The following is a 26,785-nucleotide window of genomic DNA, read 5'->3' on the forward strand; positions in this document are numbered from 1 at the left end:
CGCAGATACTCTACCACTAAACTACAATGAATTCCCCTAATGTAACCTCCACCATCTCTTTCTCCTCACAAGCTGGCAAGAGTCCTGCTCTCTCCCCTCTCCTCTCAATGTTGTAAATGTGAGATAGGAAACAGAATGGAACAATTGTGAAATAAAAGTCTGGAATAAAAGACAGGCAATAAATAATTACCAGCAGAAGTAAGTTTTATTTATTTCTGGAATGAATGAGTATAAATTTGATGAAAAGCAGATCAATAGTTTGAAGTTTTTTCTTTAAAAATATATGCATGTTGTAAGGTCACTTTAATCATTTATGTAGTGCCATAATTTGTAATGCAATGCGTTTTTAGCTTATAAAGATTTTGGATGGAATCCTAGACAGCTACAGCACCTGTCTGGGGCAGGGATATACTTATTCAGCCAGAACTGCTTGGGGAAGTTTTTTTATTGCAGTCAGTCACTTGGCTGAAGGAGCCGACAAAATGCTTTCCCATGGCTATCTAGAATTGTGCCGTCTGTGTCTTTACGCATGTGTCGTGCATTTATGGTTGATTTATAAAAATAAATCGAATGCAGGTTTTACATTTGACAGTGCAAAAAGCAGCTTCACTGCCATGCTCAAGAGCACTTGAAGATGCTTATCACCATGTGAACTTCTGACAGGTCCTCTTTGCCCAGACCCTGCCCTTTTGCAATCCCCATTGCCTAGAAGCCACAAATTGGTCAATCCCCGCCTCTTGCAGGAACTAAGGAATACCCAGCACCACCCCTACAACAAACAGCTTTCCTGACTGCTACTGGAAGCCCCTCTTCATGCAAGGCTTGTGTGTGTGAAGGTTCAGGGTAAATTCCCCTGGCCAGCATTACACCCCACTGATTGCCTGGGCAGATTCTGTGATGGGGCTTCTGTTCAGCAGGAAACTTCCTGTCCTAAGTTAAAATTTCCTGTTTTCAGGCATTTGCTTGGGGGGGAGATATCCAGGATCTTGGGCCTGTTGTGCTCCTCCACACCAGCTTTCTAGGTGATGTGGAAGTTCCCTAATGATTTTGATAATCCGGAAATCCTCCCTCCCCGCCTGCCTGCCCCCCCCCAAAAGTTTCTTCTACGGATGCCCTCTATCCTTTTGATCTCTCCGGCTAGGACCATGGCTGCTGAGAGAACCACCGGAGCCGCCTGCAAGGGTGGGGGAGATGAAGGCGGGAGGCGCGCTGGGGGCGGAGGACAAATGGAGGGAGGGGAGCAGCATCGCCCGGTGATGTCAGCTTCTAGGAGGAGCCTTGCCCTTGTGTGCTTTTACTTTCAGGCTTCGTGCAGTTCTCATGCGGCTGTGAGCCACTCGGCTGGGGCTGCTCTCTTCTCCCTCCCAGATCAGCCGCGCCTCCACGATGAAATCCCTTGATCCAGCGGCTTCGCTACGGACCCGGGGAACTCCGAGAGTAGAGGCGGCTCCTTTCCTTTGCACGGGCTCCCTTTCCCTCCCCGCCCACTGAGCATGGTGCTTACAGCAATTATTATTAATTGTTATTGTTATTATTATTATTCACCACCGGGCATGTGAAGCCCCGAGCATCATGCCAGCAACGTGCACTTTTCTGATCCATCAATTCTGCCTCCTCCTGCTCGTGGGGCTGCATCTCTTTGTGGGATCTTTCCCCCTCGCCTCCCCGTCCTCCTCCTCCTCTCCTCCCTCCTCCTCTTCCTCCACCACCGATCGCTCCCGTTTCGCCACGACGGGGCCGCGGGGATCTACCCCTCCCCAGGAGGACTCCTCTTTCTCGGCGGCTTACTTGCTGCTTCCCAGGGCGAAGGAGAGCCCGGAGCCTTCCGTGGCATCTGTCGGCGCTGGAGACCTGGGTGAGTAAGAGAGCGAGAAGCGGGGAGAGGGAAGCTCGGTGGGGATGTTTGTGTGTCCGCCCGCCGACACAGCAGCTGCTGCTCCGGGGGTGCTTAGCTTCATCCGGAACATTTCATCCCGCCTTGGACGGGGGTGGTGGTGTGGGGAGGATTCCTGCAGACGGATTAGAAGGAACATGCCAGCCGGCCGATTTCTCCCTCTCTGCCACCCCCTCAGCATCGCACCGTCAGTTTTCCCTTTAGCAAAAAAGGAGATCATTTCCACCCATGTCCCAGCAGGGGTTGCGCGCCAAAGGAAAGCCACTTCTGTAGGACAGCACCGAGTTGTTGTTTTTGAAACAATAACAATAAAAAGAACTTCTATTATTCGCCATCTCTTGTCTCCCCACCCCCCTCAACCTCTCACTCTTAGGACTTTATAGGGATCTGGCTTTGGGGGGTGTTCAGGTGGGGGCGCAAAGGGAGAAAAATCTCTTAAGCGCCACTTGCAAGTGCTGTAAGGGAAGCTCGTTCGACAGCTGCTCTGCTCCTCGCTTGGGTCGGGCTGGTGGCCCCATGTCGTTGGCAGAAGGGCTTGGGACACTTGGCTATGAGAGGAGGCGTTGGGAGTCCGGCTACTGGATGAACGGCATGATGGATTGTCCTGTCAAAACTTGACTGGGTTTGATTTGCAGATCTAACGAGGCTATTTTGTGTGTGAGAAGCTGCCCCGTTCACAATTAATTAATATCTAAAGATCAAAACAAATATTATTATTACTGCTAGCAGTAACGTATTATGCCTAAAGTTAGGACTTATGTTGCAGTAAGTAAAGATAAATAACAGGCTTTCCAGAAAACAAGCTGCCGCAAGTCATAGAAGAATGAAAATAATAAGAAACGTGTAATATATTTGGGCTTGATAAGTGGGTGATGTATAGAAACAGTTGGCTATTTTAAGCACACTACAGAAGTTTATAGGTAAAATAAGTTCACAGAGTTCTGAAGAGTAACTTGATTGGCTAAGATGCAATCCTATACATATCTAGGAGTAAATCTTATTGAACTTGGTGGAATGACCTTCAATCTAAGCAAAGATGCATAGCATGTCACTGTAAATGTACTGAACCAGGGTTCTCTCCCCGCCCCCCATTACGACCAGTGTTTCACCAGTTGAATGAATGGAGGCTTGTGCAGGGAGCAGAGTTTGATTGAATATTTTGTTTGTAAATTACATTGAGCCAGTTATAAACTGTTTGGACACTTATGTTCATGATTTTCTGTCATTTCATAATATTAAACTGATCAAAGTCTTTTCAAGAAGGATTTTTTAAAAAAGAGGATGATAATGATGAAAGTTAATGTTATTGTTGTTGATTATGATAATTGCCACAAAGCAACTGATAATGAATGCAGAGAATGCAAAACAAACAAAAGTAGAAAATGCAGATAAATGTTAATTTGATTTCCTGCTATTTCTATAACTATTATACTGTACTGTAGAAGAGAGCAAGCAGGAGCCTGGCTCAAGAAAAGAGAAATGAAAAACTGAATATTTAGAAAACACACAGACTTTTACATATTTATTCAGTAGTAAGTCACATTGAGTACACAGGGCCTTACTCCCAGGTACATTTGAATCTCTGGATTCAGGGTCCCATCTTGTCTGGATTCAGGGTCCCATCACTTACCCATAAGAAAGCCCTATTGAACACATGTATAGGATTGCACAGTCATATAAATTAGACTCTTCTGAGAAGTATGTATTGCAAGAGTGGCATGAAATAGATTCTACTTTTCTTTCCCAAGTTTGTGACTACCAAAGCATGACTAGCATGTATTTACGGGATAAGCAATATTTAGTCATTTATAATTCAGGATTTGAATTACAGGGGTGGGGGTAGGGCTTTTCTGCCGGTCCCCTTTGCTAAAATTGGAGGGAGACAAGAGGCTAGGACACACGGATGTTATAAAGGAGGGGGCTTATCTCTTCTCCCATCATTTGAAAACTGGTGCAGACATTAAAAGAAACTTAAAGCATGAAGCAGAGGTGTGCAACTTTTTCCTCTCTCAGCCATACAGGGATTCTGAAACCCAGAAAGAGGCAGTGACACTTGAAGAAGGAATGAAAAGAACAGGCACCCCCTGGCTGGATCAGCTGGAGTGTGTGAATACTGTGATAACTAGAAACTTTGGCCACTGTGGATGCATAGAACTGCATCGCATCTGAAAAGGACTAGAAAGGTTTGGGCTGCAGTCCTAACCATAATTAGTAGGGAGTAAGCAATGTTGAACAAGATGGGAGTTCCTTCCAAGTGAATACACATAGGGTTGTGTTGTGTAACATAAGGTTTTCCCAGCTGGTGTGTCTCATCACCTGCTAAGGTGATGCAGAAAGTCTTGCTCTAGGATGTGTAAATTCTTGGAGATGTCGCAATTTCCTTTCTATAGTACTGCAGTTATCTCTGACAGCCACTGTATGGATGGCATCATAAAGATGCGAGGGCAAGAGTTGTGATTTGACTCTGGGTGGTGAGGATACACTGCAGATCTGCTGCATTCAGTTTACTTTCTATGCTCTGGAGATGAAGGTGGTAAGGGGCCCGAGAGAGGAAAAACCTTTGGAGGAGAGGGAAAAGTTAGTAGATACCTACAGTGCTTTGCCAACTCCAGGACCTTGTGCTAAAGCAGAGGTCTTCTATGCCTAAATGCACAATGCACAGTGCACAAATCCAAAGGCAAGTTAGTTTTGACTAGGGTTCACATGGCGTAATTACTCTGTTTACCAGAGGCTGGGAGACGAGCTGCTTCGGATGGGGTGGGCTGTTCTCTGTAAGCCCACCCCCTTACACCAGGGATAGATCAAACAGTTGCATTGATTGATTGATTATTAGTGTACATTTAGCTCATACCCTTCCTCCTAAAGAAGTCCCTGGTGGCAAATACATTTGTGATAATACCATTTAAAAGCTTATTTTAAACATTTTTTTAAAGTAAAAGCATCCAAAATCATTAAAAAATTAATAGCATCTAAAAGCATTTGAGCATTTTTTATATATAAAAAGATGCAGTCAAATAAGATGTATTATGTTTTTTTTAAAATTGTGCAAATAAGCAAATAAATATGTGGAGTGTCCACAATCAGAATTAAAAAAAATACAGGTAGCTATGTTGGCCCATAAGAAGAATTCCAAAATCCATATTATTGCTCTGTTTACCACTTAACCTGATGAAGAATTCTGGAGAACTCCAAAGTTTGCATACTATTTTGTGACATTTTAGTTGGTCTTATAAAGCTGTGGCCCCAATATGGATTTAGGAATCAGAACAGAGTTACTTAAGTCCAATCCTATTTAAATCAATGAAGTTAACTCTAGCTATTCATGTACTGGATTGTGTTCAGCAAGGATAAACGACAAAAGTCATTTAAAGATATGATAATGCTTATGAAGCAGGTCAGGGGTGCCTGCTCCAAAATGAAATGTGTAGGTATTGACTCCTGCAGAGCTGAGGGGAGGACTCTGAGGAGCTTCCACTCTTGCCTCTGTTCTAAAAAAAAAAGTCCACTTGATATTTGTTCATGGTCAAATTATTGTCATTTATAGACTGGAAAAGCACCCTCCCCCCAAATAAAGAATCATGGAAACGGTAGTTTATGCCTTACAGAAGTACATTTTCCAGCACCCTTAACAAACAGTTCCCAAGTTTCTTTGGGAGGAAGTTCCAGGCTGTAAATGTATAGTGCGTGTGCAGCCTTTACTAGATACTGTCCAAGCCACTAGGCGGTGACTTACTATAAGCAGCATTGCTCATTATTGGAGACAGGATGCTGGGCTAGATGGTCTTGCCCTCATTGTGCCACTTTTTCAGTACTCAACTGTAAACAATATAAAAAAAGAAAATGACATTTACATTAAAAGGAAGGAACGATTGTCTGGTAGATAAGAAACAGGGCAGGGATTCAAGAGACCTTGATTCAGTCTTAGACCTCCCTTTGTGACTTTAGGAAACGCAGTAGATTGGCTCTGTATCTCAGTTCCTATTTGGTTATGATGGATCATTAAGAATTTCCGATCTTACACAGGGTATCGTGAGGACAGCCAGCGACAGTGGTAGGAGGAAAGTGGCTAGCTCAGATAGTTATGAAAAACAAATGTTTGTCTGGGACCCTCCACCTTTTTCTGTGCCTTTGAGATTCAAAAATGAATAAATGAATTCAGTTGATGATTTATTTGTTTCTAACATTTATATCCTGTCTCATTGTTAAGCAAGGACATTTTGGGCCATCCGTTAGGGCATTTTGGAATGTAACCATGTTTTCAACATACAAGATGGGCAGACATTTTGCTGTTGCTTCCTGAAATGGCCGCAACCCGTATCATTTATTGAGATTTATAAACTGCATTTCCCCTAACATTTGTATATACAGTATCTTGACTAGAAGCAGAAAGCTCTCAAGCAAATAGGACCTGGGAAACCAGGGTTCAAACACCCACTTGGCCATGAAGTTCACTGGGAAACCTTGGACCAGTCACTGCCTCACAGCCTAACCTACCTCATAGGGTTGTTGTGGGGATTAAATGAGAAGGTGGTAGATAAGTGTATGCCACCTTGAGTTCCTTGTAGAAAAAGGAGAGATATAAGTGCAATAAATAAATAAATAAATAAATAAATAAATAAATATGATTACTCATTATCACAACAGTGGTCACGTATGGCCCATTGAATCATTTTTGGATTTCAGCTGTGATTGCCTTGGCGTTCTTCCTCTCTATTTATGCGCTGGGCTTGGTTCTGTGGACAAATATCTTACTAGAATAACTCAACAAATAGATTTCCCACGCTCCTGCGGAAGGGGTCCCCAGGAAGAGTATTATCTAAATACCAGGCAAGGTATTATCCCAATGTTACCTGTTATTTTTCAGCACCGTTTTTAGGCTTGCCTCTCTTTTGTTTTATCACAAGCGTTCAGTCTTGTGCTCTAGATACAAAAACTACAGATTTTGCTCTGTCTGCACGTGGAAGCCCAGACTTGCTGTATCTGATACATATCGTATGGCATGCTTAGAGGCACGATAAAGAGAACGGGGGGTGGGGGAGGTGGTGAAGGAGAGAGGGGGGAGATTATAAGTTTATAATCAGGTAGCTTCAGGAAAGACTAGAGACCAGAGAGTGTGAGGAAATACCTTATTCACACAAAATCTGGAGATTAGAGCAGTGGATTATTAATGGGTTTCCTTTAAATGGGGCTGGGGAATCTCAGGCCTCTGGGCCTCGCTCTGTGACCCTCAAAACTCTTGCCAGGCGGCCATGTTCCTGCCTAGGCCACACTCCTCACTGGCCACCCTTTGAGGGCTTTTGTCAGACTACAAAACGCCCTTGAATGCCTCTTGCTTGTCAGACTACAAAATGCCCTTGGAAAGGGGTGTGTTTTGTATATGTTTATAGAAACTGATTTTTGTGTGCGAGGGATGTAGCTACTGTATCCATTGCCCCTCTCGCTTTTCCTTTTGGCCTCCCACACAACTGACACATGGGAGGTTGCTCATGAGGGAATGTGGCCCTCAGGCTAAAAAGTTTCCCCATTCCCCCTAGGTACAGGGATGCAGAGGCACATCTATGACATAGTGAACTGGGGGGGGGGGGAGATGCAGGCACATACAGGTGAAACTCGGAAAATTAGAATATCGTCGAAAAGTGCATTTATTTCAGTAATGCAACTTACTATTTTTTTATTTTAATTTTTACAAATTCCACAGTAATAAAACAAATAGTTACAATAATAGAAAAATAAACAAAATAAACATCGCTATTACATTTCATTAATAGCATTCCATTTATAATTTACCCGCCTAATGACAAATAATTACAATTACAACAAATAAAGACTTGAGATATTTTGCTTTGCATGTCATGCATCTATCTCATATATTGGTTTCACCTTTTAAGTTGCATTACTGAAATAAATGCACTTTTTGACAATATTCTAATTTTCCGAGTTTCACCTGTATTTCAAATGCTGCAATGCTAAACCACCATGTCCTCCTGCTTCACCCCGAGGCATGGCTAGCTAGCCTGTGCTTTTTTGGACTGCTCAGAACATTCCCATCCACCCTTCAGGCTGAAATCATAATTAGAATCCACGGACAAGGAGAAAAACTTTCCCACCCAAAAGGGAAATGAGAGGCTGTGTTGCTGAGGCAGCCAGCCCAAGTAATAATATAATCTTAGAAGAATGCAGCTCCCTCGAGTAAAGGAAGTTCTAAAAACTTTAACATGCGGAACCATTAAAATAGCTGTTGCTTGTTTGGCTGTAACTTTGTCTGCAGATCTAGGCTTCTGAAATGCGGGGTGAGGGGAGCTCAAAGTGAAGCACTGGGGGGGGGGAGTATTTTCTTTTATGTGTATAAATGACACACACGGCCCTTGAGATGAGAGTGTTCTCCTCAGGTGGCGTAGGCATCTTTAATATCCCAACATCTTATCTCATTGAAACTGAGCTTCAAGGCCCCAGCAACATCCATTTTGAGGTAAACAAGCCTCGCTCTGCTTTTTCTGGGCCAGTGAACTACAGTACCTAGGGTATTAAATATTCCTCTGAAGAAGAGCTATGTATCATGGGATACAGGTAAAGGTAAAGGGACCCCTGACTATTAGGTCTAGTCATGACCGACTCTGGGGTTGTGGCACTCATCTCGCGTTATTGGCCGAGGGAGCCGGTGTACAGCTTCCAGGTCACGTGGCCAGCATGACAAAGCCACTTCTGGCGAACCAGAGCAGCACATGGAAACGCCGTTTACCTTCCCGCTGTAGCGGTACCTATTTATCTACTTGCACTTTTTGACATGCTTTCGAACTGCTAGGTTGGCAGGAGCTGGGACAGAGCAATGGGAGCTCACCCCATCGCGGGGATTCGAACCGCTGACCTTCTGATCGGCAAGCCCTAGGCTCTGTGGTTAAACCCACAGCGCCACCCTCGTCCCTCTGTATCATGGGATACCATGAGGTAATTTTGGACTCCGGACTTAATGGTCTTACAGTTTATTTCCATACATGTCTATTCAGACTCAAGTCCCATTAAGTTCAGTGGGAATTAAAGCCCTGGTAAGTGTAGGACTGTGCCTTTATTTAAGTTAATGGATCCGCCAGCTTTAAGATGTGTATATTTCTTTGACATGCGATGAGGCAGCTCTGTTGCATTTGGGGGCTGTCCTGTTCATTCTGCTGAATGGGGCTCTGAACCTCTGCCCCAGAGCCCTGCCCTGACACTGTTGAGATGTAGATAATCCATCGTTTTTGAACAATGAAACAGGATGTCCTGCAAGTCAATGATTCACAAGGAGATAAGAGGGGCTTAAATTTAATAATGTTCTATGTGTTGACTGCGTAATTAAATTAATATATCCTAGGCCAGCTTAGGGTATATCTGGGGTATTATTTCAAATAGATCTGAAATGTGAGTGGAGCCTAAAGTTGCATTGGAAATCCACATTGAGTTTCAAGGTCCAGTGCAACCAAGGCAAACATCATAGATCCATGTGTATTCTTGCTTTATTATCTCCCAAAGTTATTGGAATCCTGCTCCCATCATCCCTGACTACTGGCCACATTAGCTGAGGGCTGATGAGAGTTAGGAGTCAAATGACACTCACAATTTGTGAAGTGGGCCTAATTGTGAAAAGCTATAGACAAAGTGGTTTGTCCAATTGAAGAACGTTGGTTTTTAGGAGTTTCCAGAGGAACTGGACACAATTCTGATAGACAAAGCAAAACCTTTAAAAAAAGTTATTTCAAAAAAGCAGCATAGAAGTAAAGACCTTGGCTATTTAATGGGCAAGTCAAGGCTCACAATTCATCATGAAGTCTAATTACCTTTGTTGCTGTACTTTATTATGTTTTATTGTGGACTCTGGGCATAATTGCATCTGTGTCTAGGAAGTTTTAGTGCTTGTCACCTGCAAAGACATTCTGCCCTTGGTGCAGGTTCTGCAAGCCCATATGAAAATGTAGCCCTGAAAAAGATCCAAGCATTTAAACAGCCATTGTTACTTGATTCCAGCTTGAATTACAGAGCTAAATGCTAAACATTTCGGTCCTCTTTGGGATATTATCAACTCATTTATCCAGAGTGGGATGTGATATACTGCTAGGTTGGCAGATAACACAGCAAATAAAGGCTCTTTCAAATAGAAGTTCTTAAAGAAGAAACGTGATCTCTGTTTGGAATAATCGTGAGGAAAAACAGGCGAGCATAAAGAGGTGAATTGAGTTGGTCTGATGCCTTTCTTTTTAACTGCACATTTTCTGTGGCAGCATAAATGAGTTGAAAAAGATACACTTCCATGCCTACTGTCTCGTATTTAGATTGTTATTTAGATATGCTTCAAAACTAATTAAAAAAGTAACTAGAATTTATAACTGAGGATTAGTATCCACATATTTGCAACAAACACAAAAATTAAATTTGGGTCACCATCTGCTTATATCCTGGCCTTGCTTTTTCAGGTGGGTGGGGTACAAACAGGACCTATAACAAAATATTCATCTTTTATCTGTACCACCTAACAAAAGTGCTCAGCTTTCCAGCCAGCTTTGTCTCCTGCAGGACACTCCATTTCACCATGTCATTTTTGTTGTTGTTGTTGTTGCTTTTTCTTATCCCCATTGGAGGAGGGCCTTCTTTCAAATGTCCTAACCTGCATGCAACAGGTGCCCTTTTGGACAGTTTGTGCAATTTTGGTTGCAATCCAATACATAAATATATATCTGGGACTTACTTCTGAATAGAAATAGGTAGACTTTCACTGTTCATTTATTGCTTGTGACTTTTCCTCCCTCCTTTTATTTGTTTTTTAAATACAAACTTAGGTGTGTGTTCTTAAGGGGAGGGGTCCCATTCCTATTCATATACCTGTAATAGTAATTGGTTTGGGTTGTGGTTTTGTTTTGTTTTGTTTGTTTGTTTGTTTTGTGGGGTGTTTTTTTTTACATGGGCCTTTTATTGACAGGCTGTTAACTGCCTTGGATATTGCACTTCAAGGCAGTAAAATCAAATAACTAATAACTACATGGGACGTTTACGATAAATACAAGGTGGCCTGGCTCACAATCTTTTAGCTTTCAAACAGGTGTAGAGATGAAATGAATGGGAGAAGGTGGTCCTTTTGCTCAAGAGCAGAGGACATCCAGAAGGACATGAGGAATGGATGCATGGCCTGCCACAGGGTTGGCACAGGAATTCCTTGGCAGAAGCCTGGGTGGCTTGGAAGCCGGCACAAAGCAGCTTGTTGGGGAAGGAGACTTGGCAGAGCACAAAACCTCCTCTAGCCCCATAATCTCATTTGGAGTAAAGTGATCCCCGCACTCCAGCCAAGATGGTTTGTGGCTTTTGTGGGGATGAGTGCAGCAGATGTTAAATCACAGGGGAATGTTTAGCCCTTTGCTGTTGGCTACCTCCTAACCTTGTGGCTTTCGAGCTCAATACTGAAATGTAACTGGTGGGGCTTTGATTAGGAAAGGAAAAGCCTGCCCAAAGTTTGCAGCTCCCCACCCCCTGGCCATCTTCTCCCTCCTTTATGCCAGTAGGCAAGATAGTTCGTGTCATGGGGGAAGAGGTGAAAATTATAGGGTGTCGAGAGATCCAAGTGCAGTTCACACCGCAGCAGCTACACCCTTCTGAGACAATGCACTGGAAGGATGTGCCTAGGAGGGGCCTGGGTTTGGGAGTTCCGCTCTCTGTGAGCTGTGGGGAACGGGATGCCATTCCAAGGAAGGAGGACATAAGGTGAAGAAGGTGGCGCCTCATTGCCCTGAGGACCACTTAAATCGGGAGGCTGCCCTTCCAGCCTAGCTGAGACCTATTGGACTCCACGAGGCTGAATTAGATCAAGTGCCTACAGACTAGCTACATCTGTGCAGTGCAGCACTGTGCTGGGAAAAAATGCAATGCTTGCTCAGCTACAAAATCTGGTTATTTAATGCAAAGATTGTTTTAATGAAGGCTTTCTCTTAGTTAATTGCCCTTTGACTAATTCACTTAGCTGACTTTTTTTTTTAAGTACCACGGAATTGTTTCCTTAGCTGACCTTTTCCTAAAAGAACAAAACACCAAACCACAGAATTGCTCTGTTACTTTCGATATAGACCTTTGCATCGTACTTGCTTGCCTCTTTATGTGACCTCCATCTGCAGGGTGTTTAATTAAGCCTACCTTATGGAAACCTCCATAAAGTGGTACACCTTGCTCACTCCTGATGCATTTGCGGCACTCGGGACACTTCTAGGCTGTTCCTACATTTGAGAGGGATTCAGTCACATACTGGCAGAAGCACCTTGCACAATTGCAGTGGGTTTGGAGGTCTCGCTCAACAAACCCGCTCAGACTAAATTTCAGCCATGTGTAAGGTTAGCTTGGTGGCTGCTTCTGCTTTGCACCTTATGCTCAAGAGGGGGTGGTTTGTAACAGAGAAGCGGCTTTACACTTCTCTTGCCAGCCACTTTTCTTTTGAAACTCCCCCTTACTTGGTTTTGAAGTAAACTAGGGCCTAGGATAACTCTAGAAGAGTTATCAGGGCAGAAATTTGTGGCTTGCCAGTTTGTCATTTTCACTTAAAATTCAGCAGAGCAAAAAACAACAATTCCATTACATACATACAGCTTGGGGCCTGTTGCTTCTGAAGTTGCTGTGGTGGGGGTAGAACTAACAGGGTTTTAAAAGCACATAAGTCCTTGCTTAGTGGGCAGAGTAGCTTTGAGTACCATGCATCTGGATTTCCCACCTGCTTCAGCCACAACAAGCATTAATTGTGGTCTGGCATTGCTAAATTCTGTGGTATGAGAAGAAGCAGGACCCCAGGAGACCATGATAAACAAAGGGTGACACCCGACGTCTCTCGGACTGGCCTCATGATGGTCTTTCCAAGTGCATATTAAGAAGAGGAAGGTGGGTATTATTAGGGTTTAAAGTGCAGGATTGGGATCTGAAGGCTATTCTTAGCTCTGCTTCTAACTTCCTGGCTGAAATCCCAGCTTTGCTCAAAGTCGGTAGGAGCCTGCCATTAACTTCTGTGAAGCCAGGCTCTAACAACACCCAGATCCCAAATTAGGGATGCAGAAGTTCACCCAAAAATGTCAGGTTGCAAGCCAATGGTTATTTTTGTGGAGCAAGGGAAATGAGCATTCTTATCACTGCAAAGGCACGAGCCTTGGATCGTGCTTCAGTAGTTGGATACAGAGGCTATACAGAAGCAGGAATCATCCACACATTTTGGCTTGGGTTTGCTAGCCGTGTTTTGTCCCTACCTTTTTCAGAGTCTTCTGTGCAACTCAGAGAACTTTGAGGGGTGTGTGTGGAATGATGGAGTGGCCTCTCATATGGTCCTGGACTTTAGAGCACACGGAAGCACTTCCACAGACTCCCAAGCTGAGCACAATGGAATAAACTCCTCCTGAGACTTGGAAAGGGGAGACAGAGTTATAATTACAAGTAAAATAAAATAAAATACATCTTCCATGGAGTCTAGCCCAAGTTGAACCGTCATAGGTGGCCCTAAATGCTCCTTTATTCATTCTGTATGTTAGCACTCCTTCTAATACTGCTAATACTTTGCTGGTGAGTGCTGACAGGATTGTAGCCAAAATTGAAGCAATGAGAAACAAGAGGGAGAGATATCAGGATGCTTGGGGGGATCCAATGATGTCAAGAAGTTCAAAAAAACTTTTAGTTTTACACACACAATCAGACCAAAAACTAATACCCCAAACAGCCCAGTGAGGGCTGAGCATTCTCAGTGACCACATAATTCCAGGTGTCTGTTGTAGCTGGTAAGGAATAGAAAACTGGCAGGGAGGGCAAAAGGAATGGCCGGCCAGCACATTGAACAGGAACACTTCACACTGCAGCGTTTTGTTGCAGGTTGTACTCGTATGTCATTCTTAGGTTAAAGTGCTAAAAACTGCACTCAGCTATCAGTTTTAAGACATCAAACCCTAATAAAAATGATGGGGTTCTCATCACCCCAAATCTAACTCAGAAATGTCAAAAATGTGGAACAGCTCTGGCATGTAGTTTGACCGATCCTATAAATGGTTGAAAGATTTTTGTCCGTGTTATTGTTCAGCTCTGTTCCTGTTTAATTGCAGCTTTCCTGTGGGTTGCAGGTTATATAAGAATGTAGACGTTTCCTGATTACTGTCTAGCAGAATATCTGAACCCTAGCTTGACATGACATGTTTGGCATTTGGATGACAATGAAAATCTTCATATATGGAAAACAATCCAGTTTCCGTGGCCTCCTCGTGCCTACTCTAAAGGCACACTTTGGTGGCTAAGAACATTTCCTTACAGTTATCCAAATCTGATGGGCTATAAAATTAACCTAGCAAAGGCTCTGCCAGGCAATGTTCTGATCACTCAGGCCTGAAACTATATTTCATCCCAGTCAACCTGTTCTCCACACACTCATGGAGCTGCCATGGTTTTCATTGTATTTATCAGTGCCCCCTGCCTCCACCCGCCCTTTTATACTCTCGGCTTTGCAGCCAGGATGTTTTTTTTCTTGCCATTTTATTGTTCCAGTGACCTAGCACCGGTGGACTCTTGCCAGTCAACTTCCTCTCTGAGCTGCCTGACAGACTCCAACGATGTTGCCATCAGAAATGAGTAGAAGTTGAAATGGTGACAAAATAGGGGGTCTCTCTCTCTCTCTCTCTCTCTCTCTCTCTCTCTCTCTCACACACACACACACACACACACACACACATAAAATTCCTACCCATCCACATTATTCCTCGGTTGTTGTGGTGGCGGTGGCGGCGGCGGTTCTTTTTCTTTTTATTAAAGCCCAAAGCATCAATTCTATTTTACCAGGAACAGAAAGAGTTCACAAGAGAATTCCAAATGGGAATATAGGTACTGGGTGGGGTAACTTTTTAAACAAGCAAGAAAATCCATTTATACCAGAATGAACTTTGCTAATCTTGAGCACTGTCAATAAGATAAGCTGAAAAACATGTCAATAAAGCAAAATCATATGCAGAATTTATAGAAAGATGCATTGGTGTTCATTATGCACCAGAAAACAATAGTTATAACCAGCCAATGCCTGTTGATGAAGGGGTCTGTTAGCAGAAAAAATACTGCTGTAGATTGAGACTATGCCCCAAAACCAACACAACTCCTATGCTGGTGTCATGCTGAACATTTTTTAGCATTCACAAAACATGGAGAATCCCTCTTTCAAGTATTATTCAAAAAGAAATAATAATGGATTGCAACCTTACTTTTTAATTTTTGTAGACTTGGAACATAATAATATTGATGGTGGTAGTGGTGATTAATAATTCCTTGGAGGTGCATTGGCTCATTATGAGTTCTTAATGCATGGAGGTTAGCCTTTTTAAAGGGCTCTCGTCTTCTCCTGTGCATTTAAACCAGTTTCTAGTCTTTTGTTGTTTAGTCGTTTAGTCATGTCCGACTCTTCGTGACCCCATGGACCAAAGCACGCCAGGCTTTCTAGTCTACTCTGTGGTAATTTTCTCTCTCTCTTTCTGTGGTGGGCTGTGAGTCCCACTTGGATTTATCTGGCATTGGCATCCTGTCCTTGCTTGTTTTCCCAGTATCACAGTAGGAACAAAATGGAGAGACATTCCAAACAAAGTGATCTGCATAAGTAAAGAGGAATGTGGATTGTCAATAAGAAGTATAGAGTATTATGCAGAGAAAACTGCATGTAATTCAAAAAATGCAATACCAAAACAGATTTGTATATATTTTGATAAATGCCACCTGTAAAACAAAACATGCAGCACTGTTGTTGATTTCGGGATGCTACAGTCAAGCAGATTGCAGGTGCCACATTTATACCGGTATGCCCAAATGGAACCACAGATTCTCATGAAAGGCACCAGTGCTTCATGTGATCTTCCCAGTGGCCTGTGTGTGCTCCCAAGGCATGTGTGTGGCAGCACTCTCTCTTGTCCTCAGAAACCAAAACAAATGACAAAATAATTACATTCCCAGAATTTCAAAGCCCATTACACTGGGCTTGGCACCAGTAGCTCAACATTCAAGGTTTACAAATAATGTGAAATAAATGTGCTGTGGCTGCGCTTGTGCCAGAGTGTGGCCTGCATGAGACCACACTGGTGCAGCTCATTAAAAAAATAGTGGTACTTTTATGTGGTCTGTCCATGTGGTTTTCATTGTTCCCCTCTGTGCTGAACAGGTTGCCTGTCCCACTAAGGAAAGGGTTAATTGCATTCCTCTGCTTATCAGAGAAAACAGTGCACCCTTTTTAAGGAATATTCTCCACATGCTGAGGATGCTATAGAATTGGTTTTCTGCTTTGAGGATTTTTCTCAGTGCTGCTCCTTTCAGGGAAAGAACACGGAAGGAAACTGAAAGAGTCCAGATTTAGGACCGAAGCTTTTGTTCGCACAGCACAAACTCGCTTGGCTCCAAAACAGCCTCCACCCATAATCATTACATCCGCAGCAGTGTTTGAAAAACACAGTCCAGAGAGCTGCTTTCCTAGTAGCTGATAAAGGAGTGGGCTGCTAAAGTGTGTGCTGCCACCCCATGAAGCAGGAGAGGCCCACTGTCTTCTTTATTATTATTTTCAGCCTAAACCTTACTACTAAAGGTTTCCTACACAGACTGAGGAACTAGGGAATATAGATTTTATTCTCTCTCTCTCTCTCTCTCTCTCTCTCTCTCTCTCTCTCTCTCTCTCTCTCTCTCTCTCTCTCGTGTGAAGAGTTACTGTGGATTTTGCCAGATTGCAAACATTACTTTTACAGTTTCACTTACTTTTCTCATGAGATTCTCTTTTTGTTCAGTGCGGTTTAATTTCCAGAAAGATGAAGAACACATAACAGATCTTTTTAGCTTTAAGGTTGCCATATGATCCTTTACTTAGAAGACACCCTTCCCTTTCTTGGGAAGGGAGTAACCAACCACTTCAGAGCATGGCATTTGCATTAAGTACAACATGTACCTCTCATTTCAGAGACCACAACGATCGAGGGACAGAAGAACAGACATGGTTCCTGCTAGAGATGTGGGGTGCCCCCCACCCATTCTCTGCCCTTGAATCAGTGCATAAGCTAGAGTACTGGATATAGTTTAGGGAGATGCAAATATAAAATGTCTTCATGAATGATGCTCAGCAGATACCTTTGGGCCAGTCACTTTCTCTAAACTACCTCATAGGGCTATTGTGAGGGTAAAGCATTGGTTGGGGTGGGAGAGACCATGTACACTGTCCTGAGGAAGGGAGGAATAAAAAAAATGTAATAAACAGCAAGTAAAGGGAACAAAGTTGCGTAGAGTGACTCTCTATGACCCTTCTGTTGTACTATGAAACTTGTAAACTAGGGAGGTTTAAATTTGAAGTGTGAGTGAGCCAAAATACACCCACCCCAACCATGCTCTCTATTGACTGTATATTAGGCAAGTTTGTGAAGAGGTCTTACTCAGCTACTAATGTATGACTGACTGACTACATGGGATGATATCCTGATCAGGCCATTTCCCAAGTTTGCTAAATGTTTCTGGTGGGTAGGGAGGCCTTGCCTATACATAGCCTCACAATCACCTCATGTGTGTCTTGTTGATAAGAGTTCCGATATGGTTAAATTTCGTTTCATTTTAACTGGTTGTTTTCTTAATCTACCCTGTTTCTCATATTTTAAGACATACCCATAAAATAAGCCATAGCAGGATTTTTAAGCATTCAAGGAATATAAGCCATACCCCGAAAATAAGACATAGTGATAGGCGCAGCAGCAATGCCGGCTGCGGCAGGAGGAGGAGGGAAAAAATAAGACATCCCTTGAAAATAAGCCATAGTGTGTTTTTTTGAGGAAAAAATAAATATAAGACGTGTCTTATAATATGAGAAACACGGGTATGTTTTCAATTTGTTAAAACGCAGCCTGAGTCTTTGCGATGGGGAGGAATAGAAACCTAAGTAAATGATTAATCCCTTCTTTTATTCAAATTCCTTGTGTATCATAATATTGAAAATATAATGTTGTGTAAGCAGCACATTTATTATTGTGTCCCCCAATCCATACACACATACACTTTTGTAGCCGTTGAAGGGTGGAATCTACGAAGGACAAATTGTGGGGAAGGAGCTGATTATCTTTAATCTATTGAGTGATATAATTTTCCACTTTTTGACTCTGAACGTTTAATTTGTAAATGTGTTTTGAGAGGATAACTGCGGAAGACGAATTCTGAAGTATTCAACCATTTAAAATTTGAATAAATCAGAACTCAGAACTTCGTTTCTCTAATCAGCAGAGTTGCTTATCCTGGCACCCTAGCTGAAAAGCAAACACTTCCCCCTAATTCCCTTCTGCAAGTCTTTTAGTTAGCCTTCATATTCTGCCCAGAAATGTTTCAAATATGTTTCATTTTGTGTCATTTTCCTGGTGTAGGGGCAAATAAAATTATATAATATAATTGTACCAATACAAAGTATTCTGTTACAGATCAGATATGCATTTTTTAAAAAAAAACAAAAACAAAACAAAACATTACTGTATACACAGAAATGAAAAATACAATTTCCCTTGTCAACAGAGGTCATAAATAAGTTAACAGAACAGGGATGCATGCAATACCAAAGGGGTATGTATAATTAACTCATAAATTAAGCCTCTCTGGCCTGTTATACTGTACATTGATTTCATAGAGTCTGTGAAATTTAGAAAAGGTAGCCTTTTTTTCTTTTTAAAACCCGACAAATGTTGGGTTTAAAGTTCCTAAAATGTTTATAATATTTTCATTTAACAGCTGCTACATTCCAATACAGTACTTCCATTTGGTAAGCCCCCTTTTTAGGAGTCTCACTTAGGGGAGTTAATTTGAGCTTTGCCATCAAATTGAGCAGGAACAGGATTTGAGTTGTGAGCTTAACAGACTATACAAGTTAAGTAGGGTCAGGCCTCAACAAGTCTTAGTGGCTGCCCTTTCCAGAAATGGGGGCTAGAGGATTCAGAGTCTATGTGCCTTTGACCTCTGTGAAAATAAAGGTTTAAGTCGTATGGTAATGTTAGTGAGCTTCCTGCTGTTTGAGGCATGCCCATTGTGACAGGAACGGAACCTGTAATCAACTAGAGCACATAAGGAACATAAATTCAGGGAGATATCTCTGTACTTTCTTTATTTTATTTAAAAGGCTTGTATTCCACTTTTCAGAACAGTCAACTCACAAAGTGGCTTCTGATTCCTGAGATACACTAGTAACAATAATTAAAATACAACAGTAAAACTGTTGTATCTGATTACAGTCGGACAATTAAACACAGACTAAAATAGGCTGAAACCAGCATTGGACATGCATGGCCCAACCATTCTATCAGTCTCACATTTTAATCCTCAAAGGCCATTCTAAAACAGTATACTTTAAGAGCTCATTTAAAGGAGCTGAGTGACAGGGCTTGCCTGATGTCCTCCTGGAACTGAGTTCTATAAAGGGGAGGTGAGACCACAGAAAAGGCCCTGCTCCTTGAAAGTGCCAGATAAATAACTGTTGGCATCTTTGTCTGCTTGACATTCTCCTGCAGGGCATCCACATAATTGAGAATGGTAGAAGAGGCAAGGCTGGTGCTGCTGACAGATGAACACATGTCATAGATTTAAAGGCAACTAGCTTGAACTTAGGGGATGCGGGTGGCGCTGTGGGTCAAACCACTGTGCCACTTGGGCTTACTGATCGAAAGGTCGGCAGTTCGAATCCCTGCGACAGGGTGAGCTCCCATTGTTCGGTCCTGCCAACCTAGCAGTTTGAAAGCGCGCAGTGCAAGTAGATAAACAGGAAGGTAAACAGCGTTTTCGTGCGCTGCTCTGGTTTTGCCAGAAGCGGCTTAGTCATGCTGGCCACATGACCTGGAAAAAAACTGTCGGACAAACGCCGGCTCCCTTGGCCTTTAAAGTGAGATGAGCGCCACAACCCCAGAGTCATTTGCGACTGGACTTAATTGTCAGGGATACCTTTACCTATCTTGAACTTACTTCCAAGGAAATGTTCATGGGGGTTGGGCTGCACAGAATCCAAACTGATTTATAAATAACGCAAATAGCAGCTGTAAATTCAGTAGCAAGAGTTAAAAAAAATCCAGACGGAGTCCATTGTAATATGCTATACAAATAGATCACATCCATTATGTATTGTTTTAGGAACTTCACAATCCAGTCAAACAGCTAAAGTGGAAACCCAGAAGTTGGGTTAACAGCAGAATCTGTTTAGGCTGGATGCATTATAACAGTATCACAAATGTGTAAAAGGAAGTAGCATTTATAATAGGTAAGTCTGGTAATCATCACAACTCATGTTGTAGTTATAACTCTGGAAGAAAGCCACAGAACCAAGGGCTGTGCAATAATTTCATATTGCAACTAAAATATTTATCTTGACAAGAGGAGAGGATGGACACCATATATGCTTAAATCAGGAGCCAGTGGCTTTGTATGTGACAAAAGAATTTATAACTGAACTTTATCTCTATGTAGAGGGAGTTACTTATATAAGAGGCCATTGTAACTTCTGCTTAGCTAATCTATCTCAAAAGACCAGTTTTCCTATTACTTGTTATTTTACTTTCCTCAATGTCATAAGATCTGCATCTGGATTGGAATTGCTTTTTAAGTGTTCTAATTGTTTTATCACTTGTGCGCTTGCTACCCTCTTTTGCAGCATGGGGGGTGGGGAATATAAGTTTAATAAATAAATAGGATAAGGATTTCTTCCTCATGCACTTGATCTAGAGCATGAAGGAGTCAAACCTTTACTAAGGCCATATATACATAAAATGCAGTGAGGATCATCCATCACAAATCTTAAAAACAACCGTAACTAAAGACAACGATAGAAACCATCAACTAAAATTCTGGGTAAATGTAGCTTGTATAGCATCAGAAATACAACAAGCTAGGCATCAGCAGGGCTAGCCCAAGACTGATGCAAAGAATTAGTTCACTGTTGGTATAGATGATATCATAACCGTCTTATGATGCCACTCTCTAAAATTCTGACTACAGACACACACAGAGAGAAAGTGGAAGCTAGTGAGAGAACAAGCAAGAAAGCATAACACAACCTTAAAGGGAAAATCATGTGGGAGGACTATCAACACTTTCCAGAACCTCTGTGTCACAAAAGAGCATGTGATTCCACCCGGATAAGGCATTAGTGTGTCACTGAGCAGCCAAGTCTGATTGCTCGTTCCTCATAACATTTGGAAGGGGGGATGGAAGGCACATACATTTTTGCATGCCCACATGCATACCCAACTTTTTCTGCTTGAGTGCTGCTATATAGGGACCATAGTCTACATTACATTCCAGGCATTGAGTTACAAATGCATGTGCTGCACAGCCTGCTAGGTTTTAGAATTTCTAGAGCAAACTGGCCCCGGCAAGTAGCTTGTTGTCTGGGGGCATGATTTGCTGGTGTGACACTGTCAGATATGAGCACTCTGGACACTCATGTGTGCTGGCTCTGGAATGTTGATAACAGTAATCAAACGCACAAGCTTCTCACAGATGAAGGGAACCTACAGGACAGAGTTTGCCAGACCACTGTTGTTATGAGAATAGACTTGGCTTTGCCTTGTATGGTCCTAGAAGAGATTTTGAATCCAGGAATACATTATCTGAAAGCACATCTCGCTGTCTCTGTCTTTAAGCTGAAACATCTTTACATATGGATAACTTGCGGGTTTCCCAAAGGCATCTGGCTGGCCACTGTGAGAACAGGATGTTGGACCATATGGGCCATTGGCTAGATCCAGCAGAGCTATTCTTATGTTCTTAACTTACAAGGATCATGGGCTTCACTAAAGCATGATCACCGCTGGTAATGATCACCAACTGTTTGCAGCCAACCCATGGTCTCTTGGAAAGATGTTAAAAATAATTAGGAGGATAAATTAGGTCAACAGGGTGTAATTACAAAGCTGGGATACATTCCAAAGTACAGTAATTCATGCAGCTATGACTGCCAGGGGCAGGGGATATGAAAACAAAGGATTCTGTGGTGGTGTAGTGTCTGTTGCTAGAGAACTATTGGCTCTGGGATGATATGAAAAAGTTAATGCCCAGTATTTTTTGCTGCTGCATTGCTATTGGTAGTCTGAAATGAGAAATGAGTGGAAACCCAAGATGATTCACATGAGATGTGACGGAGGGGGCACATGGGCATGCATGTAAATACATTCTCCCTCCCTCTCTGTTTTTGCTCACACATACACACACATAAGCACAGGTTGGGCCCAAACACACACAAACATAACAACCATCTGCCGTCCGCTAATAAATTTGTGATTTGTTCAGGGTAATTAGGATCAGACCTGGTTTTGCTTCTGTTTTAATGATATTTTCTTCTCCCTTCCAGCCATTATGAGCAGCGAAAGTTCCAACATCGAAACAAGGACTTCCAGCTCTCATGCACACAGTACAGATGCCTTCAGTGCCCTTGGCAGTGTCAAAGGAAGGACACTGTGGATGATAACCGACAGTGCTTCTGTGTCTACAGCCAGAACAAGAAACTCTGCATATATTGAAATGATCAGGTCTGGAGATACAGCTCAGAAGTCATCTTCGGTGATGCAGGCCAGAAGAGCTGATGCCTCACCAAGTTCCTTGGATATTGCTCGATTTGAAACAGGGACTTTGAGGATACATTCTCCCAGGACACCTGTTTCTTCACTTTCAGAGGATAATCACCCAAGTGAGTTCCACCATCAAAAGTCTTTTTGTATCTGAATGGACTGTCAAACCCTGGGAAAATACCTGAAACAATAAAGCTGAATGGGTGTGTGTAAGAATAAGGAGAAGTTGGATGTGGCACAGATTGATTTGAAAGGCTATGGTCATTCCTTTGTTAACAATTAGAAGTACAAACATAAAGGTGTTTGATGGTGTTTGTAATCATTAAATTTGACATGTTTGTACCGGTAGTTAGTCTTAATTGAAATTAACTGGAAAATGAAAAAAATGGAATCTGAGTCCCACCCACCCTTTTCAAGCAAAGGTATGAATAAGATGCCTCACAAAGCTGAACCTGCATAAATTTATGCAAATAACAAATTTTGTATATATTCGCCTATTTGCAAGATTTACCCTCCAGTTGTTTTTTTGTGTAATGCCCAAGTATAAAATAGTTATTGCAAGTTCTGTACAGTTCTTGACACCAGATGTAATGCAAGACATCAGATTGATGGAAGCCATGGTTCCACCTCAAATACCAAATTGCTGGAGCCTGATAGGGTTAAATTTTCTCATTTCCTATTTACAGTTACTGGGAGCAGCCACCATATAGATAGAAGGTGGGATGCAGACAGCACAACATCCAGTTTGCATATCATAAGCATGGGCAGTTCAACAACGGCCAACAGAGACACAGAAAGGACTACACAGTTTCTTACAGACAGTGTCGCTCCGACTGATTCATCAAGAAAAGACCCAGTTTCTCAGAGGGAAGTCACGACCTTTCCTGATCGAACCCAGTTCCCATCTCATGCGACACATTCCAGAGGAAGAAGTAACACATCAAAGGTCACACATTTTCCTGATTCTTCAGCAAGGATTCGGCTTGCCCAGTCTTACTTGCCTCCAAAGACTAGTATGTTGTTGTTTTTTCTGTTCCAAAAGACTACTTCTTAATGAATTCCCCATAGAGAAATAATAGCAATATACTGTTTTAGAACTGCTGTAGTGTGATGCCATGTGAGCTGTGAGCCAGGAAGTTGCTGCAGATTTTATCTCAGCTGAGCAAATATTGGTGGCCACAGGGAAGCCACTATTTCTCAGCCTCCCTGCATCTCAGATATTGGGATGATACTTGGCTATCTTGCAGGGTTTTTTGAAAGGATTCCTGAGATAATAGATGTGAAAACTTTAAACTTTCCAAAATGCAAAGGATTGTTTATGATTAATTTGAGGGGGTTTTCTCCAGAAGTGGTGAGGCGAGTCACCATAATGATTTGAGGACTAGATTCTTGGCATGCTGTTTAAAAATCACAACAGAAACTATGTTGATATTTTATGTGAAATCAAAACAATTGTCGTTCTATGTCATGGTAGTAGTCTGTTGATGTTGGATAGCAAGATTCTTCACTGAAATTCATAAAGCAGAGCATGATAAAGCTATCCGTTCCTTGTTAATCATCAGCATTGGATAGTACTGTATACTTTTGGTAAAGATTGAGGTTCCCACCTGGGGTTTCATGACTAGTAACCACTACTGGTAGAAGAAATCTTTTCCACTTACAGTAAAAAGGTAGATGGAAAAGAGAATATGGTTCCTGTGTTTTTAATAGTTGTGCAAAAGAAGAAATTTTACCAGGAGTTTTGGAGAGTTGGTTTAGGTTCTAGACTGGTGAATCCTGATAAGACAAAAGTGGAAAAGATGCAATGTGGGGAAAATTCTACTGCTTTCACACTATCCATTTTCTTTGGAATCACCATCTTTTGTTCACTCACATTTCTTCCCATGTTTTTTCAGACTCCCACCCCATGAGGAGACAGTTTTAGCATTAGCAATTGGCAAAGCACTATTAATGCTTTTCAGACCTTCTGTGCCTTTAAATGGAACACTTCCTCTTTACCCATTTTATTGCTTCCTGTTGATCCAAGCTGGGATTTTACTTGTTCACCTCTTGAATAGCCTTTCCCAATTTATTTCTTTTATTAATTTGCTACCCAAGCCTTCCTCCCAAAAGAGCCCAGGACAGCAAACAGCAAAACAAGAAAGCAACACAATTCAATTGCCCCACTGTCAGTTTCTCTTCCAGGTGATGGTGGAGATTATTACTGATCATTGACTTAGCTCTGGTTTCATTGCTAAGAACAGAAAAGGAAGAAAACCAGAAAGTGAGACAGGCAGTGGTAGAGTGAAAAGGGGATGGGCAGAAGAAGCATTGGCTGCCTCATACGCTGCTGATACATTCTGTGCATTCTTTGGGTTGGGACTTAGTAGGAAGAAACGAGTGAGTGAATGGGGATAGCAAGACTTGGGAGCACTGCTTCCATTTATTGGTCTCCATATTTGGGACCAAGGGTATTCAGTGGGGATACTTACTTGCCAGCAAGATTATTTCGTGGGATGTCTGAGTGGGGGCTTTTGGAATAGCTGTTGGCTTTTGACTTCCTTTTGCCTACCATTTAGCCACAATCTTATCCTGAACTTTGATGGCTGCAGCTCAGCAATCCTTTCTGCAAAAGGGCTGCAGACATAGCTCATTCAGTTAATGGAAATAGGTTCTTTGAAATACACAATGTATGTTGGAAGCTGACTGGGTAAATAATCATGGTTGTGTCTTATCAAATGCTGCCTTATTAAAGCCTTGTTATAATAATGCATAGAGTTATAGTGTCACTCTGGGGAGGAGTTTCCAGCTGGAAATGGATTGCATCACAATTGTAACACCAGCTCCCTTTGGTCAATCCCCTCCGCCAACATTGCATGCCACAGTTGTGATGTGCTTTGCAGCATAGCTGCCAAGTTCTCCCTTTTTTAAAGGGAAATTCCCTTATGCTGAATAGGCTTCCTTGTGAGAAAAGGGAAAACTTGGCAGCTATGCTTTGCAGAGCAAGTCTGAAGGTGCCTTGGCTGTGGTGCAGGTGGGCTTAGCTGGGACAAGACTTTGTGGGCCAAATTAAGACTCTGTGAGCCTAATTTGGCTTGTGGGTGAGAGCTTTGCAGTTAAAGAGAAAATATACTGCACAATGATTGCTCAGAAATATGTGCCCAAGTTAGCATCTTCTCCGTCTTTCCAAGATCTTGTTCTTTGCTTTCTCGTGTCTCTTGCCCTTTCTGGTCCCGAAACATGAGTCACACTAAAGGTTCCTTTCATAGCATAATCCTATAGTGTTGCAGGGTTTACAGTATTCCACTGGGTTTAAAGTGGAGCAAGCTACTGCTTGTGGGAATTTCCTAAAATGTAGATATTTTTGAATATTTCAAAGCAGTTCTTTTATACTAGCACTTTTCCCTCAAATTTTATTATAAAGTTTTTAAACCCTGACTTTCCCCTCAAGGTTTCATCATTTTTATCAGGTGGTGCAGGGACAGGAGCGCAATTAACTTGTTTTCTGTTAGATATGTGTGAATGCAATTATGGGAAGAAATGCAATGAGATCCACCTTCAGCGCGTGCTGGTAGCACATCTAATATCTTCCTCTTCTATTTCAGCTGCAGAAGACAGTAGTCAGTCAAGGAGTAGCTCAAATACAGAGAGAAGCATTCCCAGTTCCCACACAGATGGTGTGTCTGCTTCAGGTTTAAGTGACAGGGGTGGAGAGAGGACATTACAGACTTTAAGAGATGTCAGCAGTTCTCTTAATGCAACGCAAATATCCCCAGCCACGAGCAATGAAATCTCCACCTCTTCAGGCCTCATGGTTTCCTCACATGTGTTAACTCCAGTACAGACTGGACAAATGGATTCATCACCAGAGGACAATGATTTCACTGAAGCAGCACTTCCACATTTCCAAGCTCCTTCAGAAACAACAGGTACAGGATGAAGATCTCTTTTATTACAGAGTTTGGGGCACTGTTTCACTGGTTTGGTGTGAAGATGATGCCCAAACATCAGCAATGAATATAAACACGAAGAGAAAAAGAGCATATACCTTATAGCTCAGAGATAGGAAACTGTGTCCCTCAAATATTGTTGGGCTCTGTCTCCCAGACCCAAAAGCACCAGAGCGCCCTCTACAGCAGCACCTACTGCAGTGCAGGCATTAAAAGCACAGAAATGAAGCATCCCTACACACACACAATCATAGGTTCACTCCTTTTTCTACTACTCACAGATAACCACCCTTTTGACTGACTTAACATAGGATCATCCTTTCTCATCATAATCTAAGACATCTTTCTGAACTTCATTGCTTTTGTAAGACAAAAGGGGATCATAGCTGCCAAGTCCGGAT

The 26,785-nt window shown here is 42.3% G+C and overlaps 1 protein-coding gene across 4 annotated transcripts in view; it reads left to right on the forward strand.

The window, feature by feature from the left end:
* HEG1 (heart development protein with EGF like domains 1) overlaps positions 1-26,785 on the forward strand; it is a 59,456-nt gene that overhangs the window by 4,180 nt on the left and 28,491 nt on the right. For 2 of the 4 annotated variants that reach the window (XM_035129367.3, XM_035129385.3), the window contains exons 1-4: positions 195-1,855; positions 22,239-22,574; positions 23,142-23,468; positions 26,040-26,363. In XM_035129367.3, the coding sequence (XP_034985258.2) occupies positions 1,573-1,855; positions 22,239-22,574; positions 23,142-23,468; positions 26,040-26,363 (1,270 nt within the window). In that variant the 5' untranslated portion in view covers positions 195-1,572. Of the gene's footprint in view, positions 1-194; positions 1,856-22,238; positions 22,575-23,141; positions 23,469-26,039; positions 26,364-26,785 lie in introns of those variants that run through there. The other 2 variants (XM_035129394.3, XM_088652243.1) reach the window with 2 other exon arrangements.

The sequence above is a fragment of the Zootoca vivipara genome, chromosome 1 (assembly GCF_965207765.1).
Source record: "Zootoca vivipara chromosome 1, rZooViv2.hap1.1, whole genome shotgun sequence".
Classification (NCBI taxonomy): domain Eukaryota; kingdom Metazoa; phylum Chordata; class Lepidosauria; order Squamata; family Lacertidae; genus Zootoca; species Zootoca vivipara.